The 20380-nt window shown below is 47.0% G+C and overlaps 3 protein-coding genes across 7 annotated transcripts in view; 1 reads left to right on the top strand and 2 right to left on the bottom strand.

Annotated features, from left to right (window-relative positions):
• FBXO42 (F-box protein 42) overlaps nt 1-12787 on the bottom strand; it is a 124321-nt gene extending 111534 nt beyond the window's left edge. Inside the window, exon 1 of the mRNA XM_055262227.2 lies at nt 12526-12787. The gene's annotated coding sequence lies outside the window, so the exon portion shown is untranslated. The remainder of the gene's footprint in view (nt 1-12525) is intronic.
• Nucleotides 1-20380, bottom strand: part of LOC129472521 (neuroblastoma breakpoint family member 1-like) — a 705345-nt gene that overhangs the window by 176967 nt on the left and 507998 nt on the right. The gene's annotated exons all lie outside the window — the stretch shown is intronic.
• SZRD1 (SUZ RNA binding domain containing 1) overlaps nt 1-20380 on the top strand; it is a 47036-nt gene that overhangs the window by 1569 nt on the left and 25087 nt on the right. For 2 of the 5 annotated variants that reach the window (XM_055262253.2, XM_055262252.2), the window contains exon 1: nt 12764-12849. The exons of 1 other annotated variant lie outside the window; for it this stretch is intronic. In XM_055262253.2, coding sequence (XP_055118228.1) covers nt 12799-12849 — 51 coding nt within the window. In that variant the 5' untranslated portion in view covers nt 12764-12798. Of the gene's footprint in view, nt 1-12727; nt 12850-20380 lie in introns of those variants that run through there. 2 more of the 5 variants (XM_055262255.2, XM_055262254.2) reach the window with 2 other exon arrangements.

The raw sequence follows: 20380 nt of genomic DNA, 5'->3' as shown, positions 1-20380 counted from the left end.
ACTTGTCAGCCCAGCACTTTGGGAAGCCAAGAGGGGAGGATCGCTTGAACTCAGGAATGCAAAACCATCCTGGGCACCATAGCAAGACTCCATCCCTACAGAAAGTTGAAAAATTAGCTGGACATGGTGGCACATGTACCTGTAGTTCTAGCTACTTGGGAGACAGAGGCAGAGGGTTGCTTGAGCTCAGGAGTTGGAGGTTGCAGTGAGCTATCATCACCTCACTGCATGCCAGCCTGGGTGATAGAGAGAACCCATCTCAAATAAATAAATAGAAAGCAGTATGTTCTTATGTTCTTCAAACCTGAATAATGCAAAGTCCCCTAGGGATACACTGAGGGAATCCCAGTGGGAGAAACACTGATTTAAGAAAATCATGTCTTGGCCGGGCGCGGTGGCTCATGCCTATAATCCCAGCACTTTGGGAGGCCTAGGCAGGCGGATCACCTGAGGTCGGGAGTTCGAGACCAGCCTGACCAACATTAAGAAACCCCATCGCTACTTAAAAAAAATACAAAATTAACCAGGCGTGGTGGCGCATGCCTGTAATCCCAGCTACTCGGGAGGCTGAGGCAGGAGAATTGCTTGAACCCGGGAGGTGGAGGTTGTGGTGAGCTGAGATCGTGCCATTGCACTCCAGCCTGGACAACAAGAGTGATACTCCCTCTCAAAAAAGAAGAAAAGAAAAGATAAAGAAAATCAAGTCTTTCAACTAGGAAATTTTACTGCAAAAGAGAAATTGGGCAATTATAACTGGTAAAAGAAATATTTTTAAATCTGGTTTTTAAATCTAGTTTTTAAATCATGTCATTAAAAACCTCAAGCTTAAAAATTACTAGAACTGAGCCGGGTACAGTGGCTCACACCTGTAATCTTAGCACTTTGGGAGGCCGAGGCAGGCAGATTGTCTGAGCTCAGGAGTTGGAGACCACCATGGGAGCAACATGCTGAAACCCTGTCTCTACTAAAGTACAAAAAATTAGCCAGGCTTGGTGGTACACACCTGTAATCCCAGCTACTCAGGAGGTTGAGGCAGGAGAATTGCTTGAACCCAGGAGGTGAAGGTTGCAGTGAGCTGAGATTGTGCCACTGCACTCCAGCCTGGGCCACGGAGTGAGACTGTCTCAAAAAAAAAAAAAAAAATTACTAGAACTTGTGACCAACTCCACTCTTCCCCCTCCAAATATCCTGTACAGCTCAATATTGGAAACACTGGATCAGCTATTAAATGCTACTTTTTTTTTTTTTTTTTTTTTTGAGGAAGGAAGTTTCTAACCAGGCTCTATCAATTCTTCCACCTCAGCCTCCAAAGTAGCTTGCATAGTCCCAGATACTTGGGAGGCTGAGGTGAGAGGATTGATTGAGCCAGGGTGTTTGAGGTTGCAGTGAGCTATAATCACACCACTCCAGCCTGGTGTAACAGAGCGAGACTGTCTCAAAAAAAAAGTAAAAGTTAAAAAAAAAAAAATCCCAGCACTTTCGTAGGCCAAGACAGGTGGATCACTTGAGGTCAGGCGTTCAAGACCAGCCTGGCCAACATGGTAAGACCCCGTCTCTACTAAAAATACAACAATTAGCCAGGAATGGTGGCATGCACCTGTAATCCCAGCTACTTGGGAGGCTGAGGTACAAGAATCACTTGAAACTGGAAGGTGGAAGTTGCAGTGAGCTGAGATCATGCCACTGCACTCCCGCCTGGGTGACAAAGTGAGACTCTGTCTCCAAAAAAAAAAAAAAAAAAAGTAAAAGTAAAAATGCAGGTTCCATGGCCAGTTGCAGTGTTTCACACTGGTAATCCCAACCCTTTCAGAGGCTGACATGGGAGGCTGACTTGAGGCCAGGAGTTGAGATCAACCTGAGCAACATAGCAAGACCCCATCTCTACAAAAATAAATTAAAATGCAGTTTTCCAGGGCCCACCTTAAACAATGGCCTCAGACTTTTCTGAAAGCTCCTCAGGGATTCTGTTGACCAGTCAGGGTTGGAACTGCTGGATCATGTTAGAATACGTTCGAATACAGAATCACTTCACCCTGAATCTTCTTACTCAAGGATAGCAGGGATTTTTGTCTGTTTTCCACCAGCACCTAACATAGAGATGCACATAGTAGGGACTCACTAAATATTTCTTGAATGAATGAACTGGGAATTTGGCAACTAAGAGGGCATTTCGGAAACAAATATCTAGTGAGCACCTACTATGTGCCAGACCATGTGATACGTATGGTCATATATACATATGATATTAATATATATATTTGTAAATATATATAAATTTATTATTATTATTATTTTTTGAGACGGAGTCTTGCCGTGTCACCCAGGCTGGAGTGCAGTGGCATGATCTCGGCTCACTGCAAGCTCCGCCTCCCAGGTTCACCCCGTTCTCCTGCCTCAGCCTCCCTAGTAGCTGGGACTACAGGCGCCCGACACCACGCCCGGCTAATTTTTTGTATTTTTAGTAGAGACATGGTTTAACCATGTTAGCCAGGATGGTCTCGATCTCCTGACCTTGTGATCCACCCACCCTGGCCTCCCAAAGTGCTGGGATTACAGGCGTGAGCCACTGCGCCTGGCCATAATTTTTTTTTTTTTTTTTTAAGGCAGCGTCTTGCTTCTGTTGCCTAGGCTAGAGTGCAGTGGCACAATCTCTGCTCACTGCAACCTCTGCTTCCTGGGTTCAAATGATTCTCATGCCTCAGCCTCTCGCATAGCTGGGATTACTGGTGCGTTCCACCATACCTGGCTAATTTTTATATTTTTAGTAGAGATGGGGTTTTGCCATGTTGCCCTGGCTGGTCTTGAACTCCTGACCTCAGGTGATCCACCCACTTCAGCCTCTCAAAGTGCTGGGATTACAGGCATGAGCCACTGTGCCCAGCCGTGGTCATATATATTTTTTAATATAACATAAGGTCTCTGCCCTCGTGGAGGGCCCTACTGCCTACTGAGAGAGATAACCAATAAACAAAGACTGTAGACAAGATAGAAGTATAAATTGTGATAAGGACAAAAGTATTAAGCTCTAATAATAATCACAATTGCTATTTATTGTGTACATTTATTATGTACCAAACTCTGCTAAGTAGGTGTCATTATTGTGCCTATTTTAAAGATGACGAAACTGAGCTACATAGTGGCTGGAATATTGGGGGAAGACTGGAGATTACGTTATAGGCCATGAAGAACTGGGAAAAGGGAAGTTATACTCTATAATTAAAATGGTTTTTCAGAATAGTCTCTGCAGTGTGAAGGCTGATTGGGACATGATTAAAGACAGGGGATAAGGCTAGGATGAAAGGGGTGGCTGGAGTCTCTCTAATACGTTTAAATAAGGTACTTTCCTCCAGAGTCTGTCCCAATAATCAATCACAGTCAGGCACCACATAACAGTGGTCAATGACAAACCACATGTACAATGGTGGTCACATAAGGTTATAATACCATATTTTTACTGTACCTTTTCTATCTATATGTTTTGTTTTGTTTTTCTCGAGACAGAGTCTTGCTCTGTCACCATGCTGGAGTGCAATGGCGTGATCTCAGCTCACTGCAACCTCCGCCTCCCAGGTTCAAGCAATTCTCCTGCCTCAGCTTCCCAAGTAGCTGGGATTACGGGCGCGTGCCACCACGCCCGGCTAATTTTTTGTATTTTTTGGTTATTTATTTATTTATTTATTGAGACAGAGTCTTGCCCTATCGGCCAGGATGGAGTGTAATGGCACGATCTCAGCTCACTGAAACTTCTGCCTCCTGGGTTCAAGCGATTCTACTGCCTTAGCCTCCCAAGTAGCTGGGGTTACAGGCACGCATCACCATGCCCAGCTAATTTTTTGTATCTTTAGTAGAGACAGGGTTTCACCACGTTGGTCAGGCTGATCTCCAACTTCTGACCTCAGGTGATCCCCCCGCCTCGGCCTCCCAAAGTGCTGGGATTACAGACGTGAGCCACCGCACCCAGCCAATTACTGTATTTTTAGTAGAGACAGGGTTTCACCACGTTGGCCAGGCTGGTCTTGAACTCCTGACCTCAGGTGATCCGCCCACCTTGCCTTGGCCTCCAAAGGTGCTGAAATTGTGCTGGGATTACAGGTGTGAGCCACTGCGCACAGCCCAGAACATAATTTATTCTTTTTTTTTTTTTTTGAGATGGAGTCTCGCTCTGTCGCCCAGGCTGGAGTGCAGTGGCATGATCTCGGCTCACTACAAGCTCCGCCTCCTGGGTTCGTGCCATTCTCCTGCCTCAGCCTCCTCAGGGACTACAGGTGTGCACCACCACGCCTGGCTAATTTTTTTGTATTTTTAGTAGAGATGGGGTTTCACCATGTTAGCCAGGATGGTCTCAATCTCCTAACCTCGTGATCCGCCCGCCTCAGCCTCCCAAAGTGCTGGGATTACAGGCATGAGCCACCATGCCCAGCCCAATTTATTATTTTTTTGAGACAGAGTCTCGCTCTGTCTTTCAGGCTGGAGTGCAGTGGCACGATCTCAGCTCACTGCAACCTCAGCCTCCCAGGTTCCAGCCATTCTCCTACCTCAGCCTCCGAGTAGCTGGGATTTACAGGTATGCGCCACCACGCCTGGCTAATTTTTGTATTTTTAGTAGAGACAGGGTTTCACTGCGTTGGCCAGGCTGGTCTCGAACTCTTGACATCAGGTGATCTGCCTGCCTCAGCCTCCCAGAGTGCTGGGATTAAAGGCATGAGCCACCACACCTGGCCAGAACATAGTTTATTCTTAAAGAGTTGGGGTGCATGTCTTAACTCTTGCTTGGTATGACCTTATGTCCTGTTTATAATTGGCATCTTGGTCGCACGCGGTGGCTCACGCCTGTAATCCCAGCACTTTGGGAAGCTGAGGCAGGAGGATCACTAGCTCAGGAGTTCAAGACCAGCATGGCCAACATGGTGAAACCCCATCTCTACTCAAAATACAAAAATTAGCCGGGCATGGTATTGCCCACCTGTAATCCCAACTACTCAGGAGGCTGAGGCAGTAGAATCTCTTGAACTTGGGAAGCAGAGGTTGCAGTGAGCCGAGATCGAGCCACTGCACTCCAGCCTGGGCGACAGAGAGAGACTGTGTCTCCAAAAAAAAAAGCATCTTATTACCACAAAGCATTTGTTGTGTCAGTCTTATGATCTCTATTTTAGCATTAATGCTGGTCAATTGTTGTGTCTAAACTGCGAAAGGGATAGGGTATAACCAAGTGTATCTGACTTCCTGTTCCATCATGGCTTCTCTGGGGTCTCCTGTACCAAAAGGGTGTCCATTTAGTCCGTTGGAAGGTTTAGGATTTTATTTTTAGTTCTCATGTGAGATCACTCAATATCTGTGCATTTAGGACAATACAAATTTTATTAACAGTTGCATTCTATTCCTTTATAAGAAAGTACCATAGTCTTTTAAAACAAATTCCCTAGCGATGAACATTTAATTTGTTTCCAGTCTTTTGTGATTATAAACAAAATAGCAATGGATATCCTTAGGTATGCACATTTTCTTTTTGTTTGTTTTGAGACTGAGTCTGGCTCTATCACCCAAGCTAGAGTTCAGTGGCATGATCTCGGCTCACTGCAACCTCTGTCTCCAGGCTTTATGCGATTGTCTTGCCTCGGCCTCCTGTGTAGCTGGGATTATAGGTGCGTGCCACCACGCCCAGCTAATTTTTGTATTTTTATTTTCATTTATTTATTTATTTTTGAGATGGAGTTTCGCTCTTGTTGCCTAGGCTGGAGTGCAATGGTGCAATCTTGGCTCACTGCAACCTCCACCTCCAGGGTTCAAGCAATTCTCCTGCCCCAGCCTCCCGAGTATCTGGGGTTACAGGCGCCTGCTACCACGCCCAGCTAATTTTTTGTATTTTTAGTAGAGATAGGTAGGGTTTCACTATGTTGGCCAGGCTGGTCACCAACTCCTGGCCTCAGGTGATCCACCTGCCTCGGCCTCCCAAAGTGCTCGGATTACAGGCGTGAGCCACTGTGCCGGCCTTATTTTTATTTTTTATTTTTATTTTTTGAGACGGAGTCTCTGTCACCCAGGCTAGCGCAGTGGCGTGATCTCGGCTCACTGAAACCTCCACCTCCTGTGTTCAAGCAGTTCTCCTGCCTCAGCCTCCTGAGTAGCTGGGATTACAGGTGCGCAGCACATGCCTGGCTAACTTTTTGTATTTTTCGTAGAGACGAGGTTTCACCATGCTGGCCAGGCTGATCTTGAACTCCTGACCTCATGATCCACCTGCCTCAGCCTCCCAAAGTGCTGGGATTACAGGCTTGAGCCACTGCACCAGACCTAACTTTTGTATTTTTAGTAGGGGCGGGATTTCACCATGTTGGCCAGGCTGGTCTCGAACTCTTGACCTCAGGTGATCCACCTGCCTTGGCCTCCCAAAGTGCCGGAATTACAGGTGTGAGCCACCACGCCCAGCTTGCACATTTCCAATATTGGTAAGTTGCCGTTTACTTATCACAACTATCTACATAGCTTCAGCTTGTGCATCAGATACAGTTATCTCATGATGGGCTTTGATTTTGTATTCTGATGAGTATCAAAGTGTTTTACCTGGTGTACCAAAAGTACCTGAAGTTTTGAGTGCAGATTTAACGTACAAGCCCCAGAAGTCGGACACAGTGGCTCATGCCTGCAATCTCAACACTGGGAGGCCAAGGTGGGCAGATTGCTTGAGCCCAGGAGTTCTAGACCGGCCTGGGCAACATACGGAGACCCCACCTCTTAAAAAAAATTCGGCCAGGCGCGGTGGTTTACCAGCACCTGGTAATCTGGTAATCCCAGCACCTTGGAAGGCCAAGGCAGGCGGATCACCTGAGGTCTGGAGTTCGAGACCAGCCTGACCATCATGGAGAAACTCCATTTCTACTAAAAATACAAAATTAGCCAAGTGTGGTGGCGCATGCCTGTAATCCCAGCTACTCGGGAGGCTGAGGCAGGAGAATCGCTTGAACCCGCGAGGCGAAGGTTGCAGTGAGCCGAGATCATGCCATTGCACTGTAGCCTGGGCAACAAAAGCGAAAATTTGTCAAAAAAAAAAAAAAAAAAAAAGGCTGGGCGCAGTGGCTCATGGCTGTAATCCTAGCACTTTGGGAGGCCGAGGTGGGCAGATCACGAGGTCAGGACTTTGAGACCAGCCTGGCCAATATGGTGAAATCCTGTCTCTACTAAAAATACAAAAATTAGCCAGGCGTAGTGGCACGTGCCTGTAGTCCCAGCTACTCAGGAGGCTGAGGCAGAAGAATTGCTTGAACCTGGGAGGCAGAGGTTGCAGTGAGCTGAGATCGTGCCATTGCACTCCAGCCTGGGTGACAGAGCAAGACAAGACGCCGTCTCAAAAAAAAAAAAAAAAAGTGGACTCTGTCTCAGGAAAAAAAAAAAGTCACCTGAGGTCAAGAGTTCGAGACCAGCCTGGCCAACATGGAGAAACCGTCTCCACTAATAATACAATACACCAGGCTGGGCATGGTGGCTCATACCTGTAATCCCAGCACTTTGGGAGGCCGAGACGGGTGGATCGCCTGAGGTTGGGAATTTGAGACTAGCCTGGCCAGTATGGTGCTACCCCGTCTCTACTAAAAATACAAAAATTATCCAGGCTTGGTGGCAGGCGCCTGTAATCCCAGCTACTTGGGAAGCTGAGGCAGGAGAATCGCTTGAACCCAGGAGGCAGAGGTTGCGGTGAGCCAAGATCACACCATTGCACTCTAGCCTGGGCAACAGAGCAAGATTCTGTCAAAAAAAAAAAAAAAAAATTAGCCGGGTGTTGTGGCCCAGGCCTCTAATCTCAGCTACTCAGAAGGCTGAGGCAGGAGAATCATTTGAATCTGGGAGGCAGAGGATACAGTGAGCCGAGATCACGCCATTGCACTCCAACCTGGGTGGCAAGAGAGAAACTCCATCTCCAAAAAAAAAAAAAAAGCGAAAACTTAGCTGGGGGTGGTGGCACACACCTATAGTCCCAGCTACTCAGTACTCAGGAGGCTAAAGCAGGAGGATCGCTTGTGTTTGGAAGGTAGAGGTTGCAGTGAGCCATGATTGTGCCACTGTACTCTAGCCTGGTGACCGAGTGAGAGCAGAAAGAGTGAGAGAGAGAAAGACTCATGCTTTAGGGCCTCTGACAATACCTGTGTATTGTGTGCCTCAACTTTTTTTTTTTTTTTTGAGACAAAGTCTCACCCTATTGGCCAGGCTGGAGTGCAATGGCATGATCTCGGCTCACTGCAACTCCAACTCCTGGGTTCAGGCGATTCTCCTGCCTCAGCCTTCTGAGTAGCTGGGACTACAGGCGCGTGCTACGACACCCAGCTAATTTTTGAATTTTTAGTAGAGAAGGGGTTTCACAATGTTCAGGATGGTCTTGATCTTTTGACCTCGTCTTCTGCCTGCCTCGGCCTCCCAAAGTGCTGGAATTACAGGCGTGAGTCACCGTGCCGGGCCGCCACTGCCTCAACTTTTTGGGCTTATCCCTGGAGGAAGAAACTGCCACTACTTTTTCAATTTTAGAGCTAATTTGGTTCCATCCCTGATTTTACAGATGAGGAATCAGACTGAGAGAGAAGATACTGGCCCAAGGTCACAAGGGGTCTATGTGATTAACTAAGACTGACCTCCTGGTTACCCGTTTTGTGGAACAAAAACTATTTCATTTGTAGCATTCTCAGGTGATTTCCAAGGTCTCTATCTTTCTTGTCTCCTTGAAAATTCAGTCCCAGAAATGCCCAATACCTTTGTTAAGGGTCGTTGCCCAATATGCCAAACTGTAAGAAACCATCTCCCTCTGCTGGTAATATGGCATAATGACAAAGCTTACATATAGGAGTCACTTGCATTTAGGAAAAACTATTGCTCCAGAACGAGGTCATGTCTGACAGTTTCTGTATACTTTTTTTTTTTTTTTTGAGACAGACTCTTGCTCTGTCGCCCAGGCTGGAGTGCAGTGGTGCGATCTCGGCTCACTGCAAGCTCCGCCTCCTGGGTTCGCACATTCTCCTGCCTCAGCATCCCGAGTAGCTGGGACTACAGGCGCCCACCACCACACCCGGCTAATTTTTTTTTTTTTTTGGATTTTTAGTGGAGACGGGGTTTCACCGTGTTAGCCAGGATGGTCTCGATCTCCTGACCTCGTGATCCACCCGCCTCGGCCTCCCAAGGTGCTGGGATTACAGGCGTGAGCCACTGCACCCAGGCCTGTCTGACAGTTTCAACCACTTTGCTGTTGCCAAGACTCAGTCAGGATAATTTACTTCAACGAATGGGTTCACAGGAGAATGTATTCCAAGTAAATATAATCTCAGAGAGTGAACAAGACAAAAATCCATGAAATTGGTGAACTCAACAGAATTACTGAGTTTTTGTGTGTTTTTTTGTTTTTTGAGATGGAACCTCCCTGTCACCCAGGCTGGAGTGCAGTGGTATGATCTTGGCTCACTGGAACCCCCACCTCCCAGGTTCAAGTGATTCTCCTGACTCTGCCTCCTGAGTAGCTGGAATTACAGGCATGCGCCCCCACGCCTGGCTAATTTTTGTATTTTTAATAGAGATGGGGTTTCACCATGTTGGTCAGGCTGGTCTCAAACTCCGGACCTCGTGATCCGCCTGCCTCGGCCTCCCAAAGTGCTGGGATTACAGGCGTGAGCCACCGCGCCCGACCGAGAATTACTTGAGTTTTAGACTTAGAGACTTAAAGCTGCTAGTGGAATATCCATGTGGAGATGGCAATAAGAAGCCTAGCTATAAAAATGGGAATCAGAAACACCAGGTCAGTTCACAGCTAGAAGTCAACTTTGGCAGTCTTCAGCATACAGTGGGTGGCTTATACCATGAGCATCTAGGTGAGAATAGTGGACTGAGGACAGACCCTGGAAATGAACAATATTTCAGAGACAGGAAGTTGTGAAACCAGAGAATTAGTAAGCATGTCACTTAAGCTTCTAAATAAAGACGAGTAACATTTAACACATGGTTGCAGTTTATGATAATAATCATTAAGAATACAAATAACAGGACGGGCAGGGTGGTTCACGCCTGTAATCCCAACACTTTGGGAGATTGAGGCGGGCAGATAATCTGAGGTTAGGGGTTCCAGACCAGCCTGGCCAACATGGTGAAACCTGGCCTCTACTAAAAATACAAAAATTAGCTGGGCATAGTGGCAAGCACCTATAGTCTCAGCTACTCAGGAGGCTGAGGCAGGAGAATCACATGAACCCAGAAGGCAGAGGCTGCAATGAGCCAAGATTGCGCCACTGCACTCCAGCCTGGGCGACAGTGAGACTCTGTCTAAAAAAAAAAAAAAAAGAATACAAATTACGAAATTTCACAACAGGAAGGTTTTACTTCAAAAAGATTAATGGCATACTAAAAATACAAGAAAAAACACATTCCAAGTCAGGTAACTTGGTTATAGCAGCCAAATGCAACACTACTGAATGACATGTATTTAAAACTGAGAGAATGGCCGGGCGCGGTGGCTCACGCTTGTAATCCCAGCACTTTGGGAGGCCGAGGCGGGCGGATCACGAGGTTAGGAGATCGAGACTACGGTGAAACCCCGTCTCTACTAAAAATACAAAAAAATTAGCCGGGCGTGGTGGCGGGCGCCTGTAGTCCCAGCTACTCGGAGAGGCTGAGGCAGGAGAATAGCGTGAACCCGGGAGGCGGAGCTTGCAGTGAGCCGAGATTGCGCCACTGCACTCCAGCCTGGGCGACAAAGCAAGACTCCGTCTCAAAAAAAATAAAATAAAATAAAACTGAGAGAAAAACAGGAACATGTCCGTAAGAATATAAACACATGGTGTTTGCTTATCTCCCTGCCTTTTTTTTTTTTTTTGAGATGGAGTCTCACTCTGTTGCCCAGGCTGGAGTGCAATGGTGCAATCTTGGCTCACTGCAACCTCTGCCTCCTGGGTTCAAGCAACTCTTCTGCCTCAGCTTCCCAAGTAGCTGGGGTTACAGGTGCCTGTCACCACATCCGGCTAATTTTTGTATCTTTAGTAGAGATGGGTTTTCACCATGTTGACCAGGCTGGTCTTGAACTCCTGACCTCAAGGGATCCACCTGCCTCAGCCTCCCAAAGCGTTGGGATTATAGGCATGAGCCACGGCGCCTGGCCTCTCCCTGTCCTTATATTTTAAGAAAGAAAGGATGATTACAGAAGTGACAATTATAAATCTTCCTCGGGCCGACAAGACACTCCCATAATGATAATAGCCAACACTTAGGACTCTTACTATGGGTCAGGCACTGTTCTAGGCATTTCAGCATAGTAACTGGTTAAATTCTTACAATCTGCTTTTGAAGTAGCTATCTCTAATGTATACACTTGGGGAACTGAGACATAGAATCCTTATGTAACTTGCATAAGATCACACAGGTTTTTTTTTTTTTTAAGTAGAGATGGGCTTTTGCCTTGTTGCCCAGGCTGGTCTCAAACTGCAGGGCTCAAGCGATCCACCTGCCTCACCCTTCCAAAGTGCTGGGATTATAGGTGTTAGCCACCGCGCCCGGCAACATAAATAACTTTTTTTTGAGATGGAGTTTCACTCTTGTTGTCCAGGCTGCAGTGCAATGGCGCAATCTCGGCTCACTGCAACCTCCGCCTCCCAGGCTCAAGCGATCTTCCCACCTCAGCCTCCCGAGTAGCTGGGATTACAGGCATGTGCCACCACGCCTGGCTAATTTTGCATTTTAAGTAGAGATGGGGTTTCTCCATGTTGGTCAGGCTGGTCTCGAACTCCTGACCTCAGGTGATCTGCCCACCTCAGCCTCCCAAAGTGGGATTACAGGCGTGAGCCACCGCCTGGCCTCACATAAATAATTTTTTTTTTTTTTTTTTTTTTTGAGACAGAGCCTCACTCTATCGGCCAGGCTGGAGTGCAGTGGCATGATCTTGGCTCACTGCAACCTCCACCTCCCTGGCTCAAGCAGTTCTCCCGCCTCAGCCTCCAGAGTAGCTGGGATTACAGGCGTGTGCCACCATGCCCAGCTAATTTTTTCTATTTGTAGTAGAGACGGGGTTTCACCATGTTGAACAGGCTGGTCTTGAACTCCTGACATCAGGTAATCCGCCTGTCTCAGCCTCTCAAAGTGCTGGTATTACAGGCGTGAGCCACCGCGCCTGGCCAAGAATTTTTAGAGGTAATACTAACGTATTTATCTACCATTAAAGACCCAGGAGAACTTTAGTAGCTGGGAATCCCACTGGTTGTCCCAGCTGAGGTGCAATATTATCTTTACCGTCTTTACCTTACGGTAGCAGATATAGTGTTAATAAGTGATTACAACACTGCTTTATGAGCAGGAAATACTGTAATCATATTCATCCTATCAGAAATAATAAAATGTTTTCTGCATCAGCAGATATTTTTCATCATTTGTTGGTATTTAAAAATGTTTTCAGAATTCTGAAGATGCCATTATCTGTAGTTTAGGAAAACTACGACTCACTTTAAAAGAAAAAAAAGTTTTCTTTAATTGCCTGCCCTTAGAAAAGATGGTTCCAAAGAACACACTTACGGTACTCGAGATGATGACTTCCCTTGAACTCCCATTCTGTAAGACAGATAACGCGTTGCCCCTTAAGAAAGATGGCATCTTTCCGCCTTCTCTACCCCCTTCCAAGATGGCTGCCCCAATGTACTCTTGGGACCTTGCCTGGAGCCTCTTCCGGGCTTGGCAGCGGGCGGGGTCCATTGAGTAAAGCCTTGCGTGCCTGCGCCCGCGACGGAGGCGCGCTTCAAAGCGCAGGCGCGGGGAGCGGGTGGGGGAGGAGGGAAAGCGGCGAGTAAGATGGAAGATGAGGAGGTCGCTGAGAGCTGGGAAGAGGCGGCAGACAGCGGGGTAAGGAGGAGCCGCCACCCCGGGGCAGGGCCGGGCGAGACCTGGCGTGAGGGGAGCCTCCGGGTAGCGGGTCTGGAGATAGTTCTCCCCAAGGAAGGGCCCCACACGCCGGGCTGGGGGGTGGAGGAGAGGCCCCCAGTTCCTGAGCGCCGTGAAGGCCTCTTAAAGGGGCCGCGATCCATTTCTCTCCTTTCCTTTGCCTGGTGCGCCTCCCTCCGCCCACTAACGCACGCGTCACCCGGGGCGCCCCACCCGCCACGCGGGGCCTCCTTTCCTGACCCCCCGCGCCCGCTCGCTGGCCTTGGGCCTCTGTGACTCTTTCCGACGAGCTTTGTGGCCCGAGGCACCATTTTAAAGTTCATGTGCTCTGAAGGGGAGGGACACACCATGTGGGTGGTGGGGGAGCTTGCGCGGACTGAGGAGTCATGTCCGGCTTCGCAGGAAAGCGGGAGGAGGCAGCCGAGGGCAGGGGGGAAATTGAGTCCTCTTTGGGCTACTCAACTCTGCTAAAATCCCCCACCATCCGTCACGGTGGGCGAGTCTGGGTTTTTTTCTCTTTCACTTTTACTCCAGGAAGAGTTTGTGGGCAGGCAGGCAGGTCTCACGGGGACTCTGCCAAAGCAGCCAAAAGCTCTGCGGGCAGCCCCTCTGCCACTCAGCGATGCGAGGCCCGGGGAAGGTCTAGGAGTGCGCTTGTCGGAGTCCAGGGGTAGGGGTGTGATATGTAAAACAGCCATATTCCTGGTAGAGGAGTAGGGAGATGGACCGTTCGACTTGTTTTTGGAGTTTTTATTTGCATCCAGATACCGTAGGAAAATAGTTTATCTCAAAGAGGATCTGTCAGTTCTCTTAGATTTGTGAATAATTTGGTCTTTTCAGAGTTTGTGGTGACCCTTGTGAAGATGGGGAGAGATGCTTTTTTCGTCTCCCCGTGTTCGTGTCTGTTCAATGCTGGCTCCACTGACATCCACCTCAAAGGTTTACGTGTGCGAGGAGTCGATGTACCAGGGTAGAGTAGGCGCTGGGGTTTTTTTCCTAAGCGCTTTTTGAGGGTGCTTTTGAGCCCTGGAAGAGGCCGGGAAATTGACCCTGGCAGCAGTTAGTGGGTGTATCTAGCTCTACGGGAATGTTGAAACTTGGCTTTGAAATTTTTTCCGCTGGTTCAGCATTTCTCTCAACGGTTGTTTATGTTTTTCCATTTAAGATAATTGAGAATTTGAAGGATTAGTTTGTTCAGAGGATATTTAGTAGAGTTCTTAATGTGACAAACATCTTTCTTGAGTTTTGGCTTAAGTAAAGAAAGTTAAAGATTTTATAGGGAGTAACAGGTGTCAGTTGGCTCCTTGTTCATTCAACCAGCATTTTTGAGTGTCTGCTATATGCTAGGCAGTGTGCTTACCAGTGACTTTGTGCCAGAAAATGCAAAATTTTCGGTACAGGCGTTTATTGCCTACCACTAATCTGAGTGAATCATCCAGACATCCCTCGTGTCATCCCCTATAAAAAAGCTTGGCTTACAATTTTAGTGTCATGCGAATGATACATTTCTTGGGCATCTTGGCCTTTCTTTAGTTTTCCTCACCTGTTTCAAAGGGTCATAAGTTCCCATGTTAGAGAAGTTGGAGGCAAATGAACAAAAATGAATAGGGTTCAGCAGAAATTGGGGCTTACTTTAGTTTTTCAGAATGGGTAAGTCAATTAGAAATTAGCTAGTACAGTCCCCCATTTAACAGCTGAATAAGCCTAGAGATGTGAGATTTAGAGACTTAGGTCTTTCTGATGTTTGTCCCATGTTCTTTCTTTTTTCTTTTGATTCCCAAGTTTTATTCAAGAACTTATACAAAATATTCCAGATAAATGAAGTTTAATCCTCGTCTTCCTCCTCTTCTTTGTCCTGGTTAATCTGGAAGTAAAGTAATTTGTAACTATCTTTGCTGTTAGCAACTAGGAGCAACCAATCACGTAAATTCTTCTTCAAATATTTTTTGGTGAGATATTTGAAATACCTTTTGGAGAAAGGCACCTCGGATGTCACGTTGATCTTGCTCTTACTCCTTTCAATGGTCGCCACCCCTCCACCAAGGTTCTCAGCTTTTCCGTTCACTTTGATCCTTTCTTGCAAAAACTGCTCAAAATTGGCAGCATCCATGATTCCATCTTCTACGGGGTGAGTGCATTCAAGAGTGAACTTCAGAACCTGCTTCTTTTTTTTGTCCCCCTTCGCCACAGGGTTTTTCACAGGAGCCTTGGCAGTAGCGGAAGCAGAAAGCCAGTGTTCTTTCTGCTATCCCTTACTTAAGTAATATCCTTTAAAAATGTACCACGGCCAGGTGCTGTGGCCCACACCTGTAATCCCAGCACTGTGGGAGGCCGAGGTGGGCAGATCACCTGAGGTCAAGAGTTCGAGACCAGCCTGGCCAACATGGTGAAACCCTATCTCTACTAAAAATACAAAAATTAGCCGGACGTGATGGCATATAACTGTAATCCCAGCTACTTGGGAGGCTGAGGCAGGAGAATTGCTTGAACCTGGGAGGCAGAGGTTACAGTGAGCTGAGATCATGCCATTGCACTCCAGCCTGGGCAACAAGAGTGAAACTCTGTCTCAAAAAAAAAAAAAAAAAAAACAAAACAAAAACTACAGAGGTGGAACACAAACCTTGCGTTATTGGCATCATGAACACCTCTGCCAAAATGCAGGTTCTGTAATATATCTTATTTAATTGAATCCTTGAAACAACCTGTTGAGGCATTGTCCTCCTTTTATAGACCAGGAAACGGAGGTTTTGAGAGTAACCTGTGTCGTGCAAGTTCACACAGATAGTAAGTGGGGGAAGCTGGGATTTGATCCCAAGCCTGTCTGACTTCAAGGCTGGGCTTTTTTTCTCTAGCATTTTGCTGCTACCTCTCTACCTGGGGACATGTGAAAAATTTGGGAATTGGGTGTTGTTTTCTTTTTTTTAAGAGAGAAGGTCTTACTCTATTGCCCAGCCTGGAGTGCAGTGGCTCAATCTCATCTCACTGCAACCTCCACCTCCCAGGTTCAAGCGATTCTCGTGCCTCAGCCTCCTGAGTAGCTGGGATTACAAGGCGCATGCTACCACGCCCAGCTAATTTTGTATTTTTAGTAGAGACGGGGTTTCACTATACTGGCCACGCTGTTCTGGGACTCCTGGCCTCAAGTGATCCTCCTGCCTTGGGCTCCCAAAGTGCTGGGCTTACAGGCATGAGCCACTGCACCTGGCCTTTTTTTTTTTTTTTTTTTTTTGAGATGGGGTTGCCCAGTCTGGGCCTTCCAGTAGATTATAGGCATGTGCCACTGTGCCTGGCAGCTTTCATTAAAAAAAATATATATATATTTATTTATTTATTTTAGATACAGGGTCTCATTTGGTTTCCCAGGCTGAAGTGCAGTGGCACAATCATAGCTTACCGAAACCTTGAATTCTTGGGCTCCAGCAGTCCTCCTGCCTCAGCCTCCCAGAGTTCTGGGATTACAGGCATGAGCCACTGCCCTCAGCCAGCTTTCATTTTTAATAGTTTGTCTGGGCTTATATTTGAACGCTTTCTTGAATTTGATTCCCTTTTCAAATTTCACAAAGGTTCTTGTAAATATGCACTTTTGAAAAAGGGGAGATAGGGAGATATGTCCACATCACTGGGAAACCAACAGACTGCAGGCTGTACATGTCTTTCATATATAGGCAATTGTATATGTAAAAGTCTTGGCTTCAGGTTATCCCCTCTTCCTACTGGTAATGAGCTTTGAATACCCTACTCCAAAACAACAAAAACTGGGTGAAGACTAGTAACCTAAATGTGAATATCGAAACTCCACAAAAATCCAGAGGCAGTTCTAATCCTTGAAAGTAAAGGATTTTGGAGATCCCTGCCCTCCAACACCACAATAACATTTTTTTCTTTTCTTTTTTTTTTTTTTTGAGACAGGGTCTTGCTCTGTTGCCCAGGCTGGGGTGCAGTGGAGAACACTCACTGCAGTCTCAGGCACTTTCCGCCTCAAGCAATCTCCACCTGCCTCAGCCTCCCAAGGTGCTGGGATTACAGGCATGAGCCACCATGCCCAGCCAAAAATTTTTTGACATCATGTAGAATTTCTCCCCTCCCCTCCCCACCTTTCCTTCCCTTCCCCTCCCCTCCCCTCCCCTCCCTTCCCTTCCCTCTGCTCCCCTCTCTCCCTTTCTTTTCTTTTTTTTTTTTTTTTTTTTTTTTTGAGATGGAGTCTCACTCTGTCGCTCAGGCTGGAATGCAGTGGCACGATCTCGACTCACTGCAACCTCCGCCTCCCAGGTTCACACCATTCTCCTGCCTCAGCCTCTCGAGTAGCTGGGACTACAGGCGCCCACCACCACACCCGGCTAATTTTTTGTAGTCTTAGTAGAGATGGAGTTTCACCGTGTTAGCCAGGATGGTCTCATCTCCTGACCTTGTGATCTGCCCACCTGGGCCTCCCAAAGTGCTGGGATTACAGGTGTGAGCCACCACGCCTGGCCCCTTTCTTTTCTTAAGACAGGAGGGTCTTGCTCTGTTGCCAAGGTTGGAGTGCAGTGGTGGGAATACAGCTCACTGCAGCCTCAGCCTCCCGAGTAGCTGGGACCACAGGCGTGTACCACTATGTGCCTGGCTCATTGAAAAAATTTTTTTTTGTAGAGACAGGATCTTGCCATGTTGCCCAGACTGGAAGAATTTTTTTGTGTGTGAGTCATCTGAGGTCATTGTTTCCTGTATAGCTTCCGAATTCTTAGTATCAAGTCCTATTGTATCATTTAGAGAAAGACTGACTTTGAGAAGTCCCTCACATATTCTATAAATAGGCTTTTTGCTTTTAGTCAGTATGGCAAACACTTTTTTCTTTTTTTTTTTTTTTTGAGACAGGGTTTCGTCCTATATCCCCAATTGTTTAAGACAATCAATAAAATATGCCAGGCTCAGTGGCTTACGCCTGTAATCCCAGCACTTTGGGAGGCTGAGGTGGGCAGATCACCCGAGGTCAGGAGTTCAAGACCAGCCTGGCCAACATGGTGAAACCCTGTCTCTACTAAAAATACAAAAATTAGCTGGGCATGATGGCGGGTGCCTGTAATCCCAGCTACTCCAGAGGCTGAGGCAGGAGAATCTCTTGAACCTGGGAGGCGGAGGTTATAGTGAGCAAAGATCGCACCACTGCATTCCAGCCTGCCTGGGCGACAGAGTGAGACTCTGTCTCAAAAAAAAAACAGAAAAAGAGGCCTAGTTCATAGTGTTGACAATGAGCTAACCCAGCTAGGGGAAGGCAGCAGATGAAGCAGATGATACATAAATGTAATTGGACCAGTGGTTATTATAAAGCATTGACAACCTCTCTGATTTCCCTGTATCTTGCAAGTTTCCTTTTATTCTTTTTCTCAAGGTCAAGGCATGCAGCTAGTGGGAAGAAAATACATCTTAAGTTAAAGGATGACTGGTCTTCTGGATTAAGAATTGAAATTTATGTTTGCTTTCTACCCCCATGAACCAGTCATCCAAACATTGCCCCATCAGTAATGCTGGATGGTGTATGAGTCCATAGGAAGGTGTCATTAAACATTAAATAACTATTGCATACCAGGCGTGAAGGCCCGGTTTAGTGGGGGAGTCAGGTCCAGCAGCATCTTCAGGAAGAGGCAAAAGTGGGGTACCATGGCTGGATCAGAGAAGGTCTTGTAGAGAAGACAATGCCTAAGTTAAGATTTGAAAGATCAGTTGAATTAAGCAGTGGTAAGTCTGGGAGTGGCAGGTAGAGTGTAGGGCCAAAGCAGGCGTGGATGAGGAGGCCGAGAGACAAATACGCAGCATTGGGAGGGCTACAAGTATTTCCTTCTGGCTGAAGGGGAGAAGGTTGGCAGGGTTGAGTGGAAAGAGATGAGACCACAGAGGTATGTAGGGGCCAGATTGGGAAAGGCTTCCTTGTACTTGGATCTGGAAGCTTGAACTTTGTCCTGAAAGTGCAAGGAGCTTTGAACTTTTTTTTTTTTTTTTTTAAGCAGAAGAGTGATATAGCTAGATTTATTTATTTATTTTTAAAATTTTTTGCCGGGCACCGTGGCTCAAGCCTGTAATCCCAGCACTTTGGGAGGCTGAGGTGGGTGGATCACCTGAGGTCGGGAGTTTGAGACCAGCTTGACCAACATGGAGAAACCCCATCTCTACTAAAAATACAAAATTAGCCAGGTGTGGTGGCGCATGCCTGTAATCCCAGCTACTCAGGAGGCCAAGGCAGGAGAATTGCTCAAACCTGAGAGGTGGAGGTTGCGGTGAGCCAAGATCGCACCATTGCACTCCAGCCTGGGCAACAAGAGCGAAACTCTATCTCAAAAAAAAAAAAAAAAAAATTTTTTTTTTTTGAGACAGGGTCTCACTCTGTCACCCAGGCTGAGTGCAGTGGTGCAGTGATGGCTCACTGCAGTCTCGACCTCCCGAGTAGCTGGGACTACAGGCATGCGCCACCACACCTGACTATTTTTGATTTTTTATAGAGACAGGGTTTCACCATGTTGCCTGTGTTGGTCTCGAATGCCTGGACATAAGCGATCCTCCTGTTTCAGCCTCCCAGAGTACTGGGATTGCAGGGGTGAGCCACCACACCCGGCCCATAGTTGGATTAAATTCAGGAGATCAGAACTTTGATTTTCTTCTCTTTCTTTGGAGAAGAGGCCATTCTCCCCAAAGTGTGACTGCCACTTCACTCTGGGGTCCCCAGTGCTTCCTGTAGCTGCTGTCATTTTGGAACATGTACAACAAAACAACAAAAAAAGGCTATGGGTAGTGGGAAAAAAGAGATCAATTAGTTTGGGGCTATCTGGTGCTGATTTCTTTATGTCTGTCCCTTCAGTAAAAAGAAGGCATTTAAGATTTGTGGTATCACAGAAAGCACAGTTCCAGATATACCATGCCTAAAGGGGCCACCTCTCAGCTGGTGCTAGTCTCTTTGGAAAGGTTGAGCCTTACAGACTGTGATGTCCTCAGAAGGGGCTTTCTGTGAAGCAGTTGGGCAGTTTAGGCATGATTCTGCTGAGCGGTCTGTCCCTGGGACTCTGGAAAAAGGTTGGTTTCACTGTGGCTTCAAAGAAAGGAGGATAATGAGCTTTTCACTAGTAACTTCTCACCCCTTTTTTCATTGGCTGCATGGGAGGGCCTGTTCCCAGCGTGCTCTGAGTATCAAGAGAGCTGCCATGGTTGCCATGGGCTAGAAATTCCAGCAATCACAGGCCTTCTTTTTACTTCTATGACAGGAGAGGATTTAGCGCATCTTTCTAAAACTGTTGGTACAGTCCTGCAGAGAAAAGTCACGGTTGTTTACGTCTGATGACTCAAAACATTCCAGGGGCCAGCCCTTTCCAGTTGCCACCTCCCCACTGCTGTTGGCCCCCGACAGCTAGCGTCAGTTTCTGGCTGTATCAGGTAGCTAGCCTCTACAAGGTGTGTTCTGTCAGGAAAACTACTGACCTGTTGGTTTCCTAGGAGAAGGTTGAGCTACTTAAATCTGTGGCCAAAG

Source organism: Symphalangus syndactylus, chromosome 22, assembly GCF_028878055.3.
Source record: "Symphalangus syndactylus isolate Jambi chromosome 22, NHGRI_mSymSyn1-v2.1_pri, whole genome shotgun sequence".
In the NCBI taxonomy this organism is placed as follows: Eukaryota; Metazoa; Chordata; class Mammalia; order Primates; family Hylobatidae; genus Symphalangus; species Symphalangus syndactylus.
This window is presented reverse-complemented; position numbering and strand designations above follow the sequence as displayed.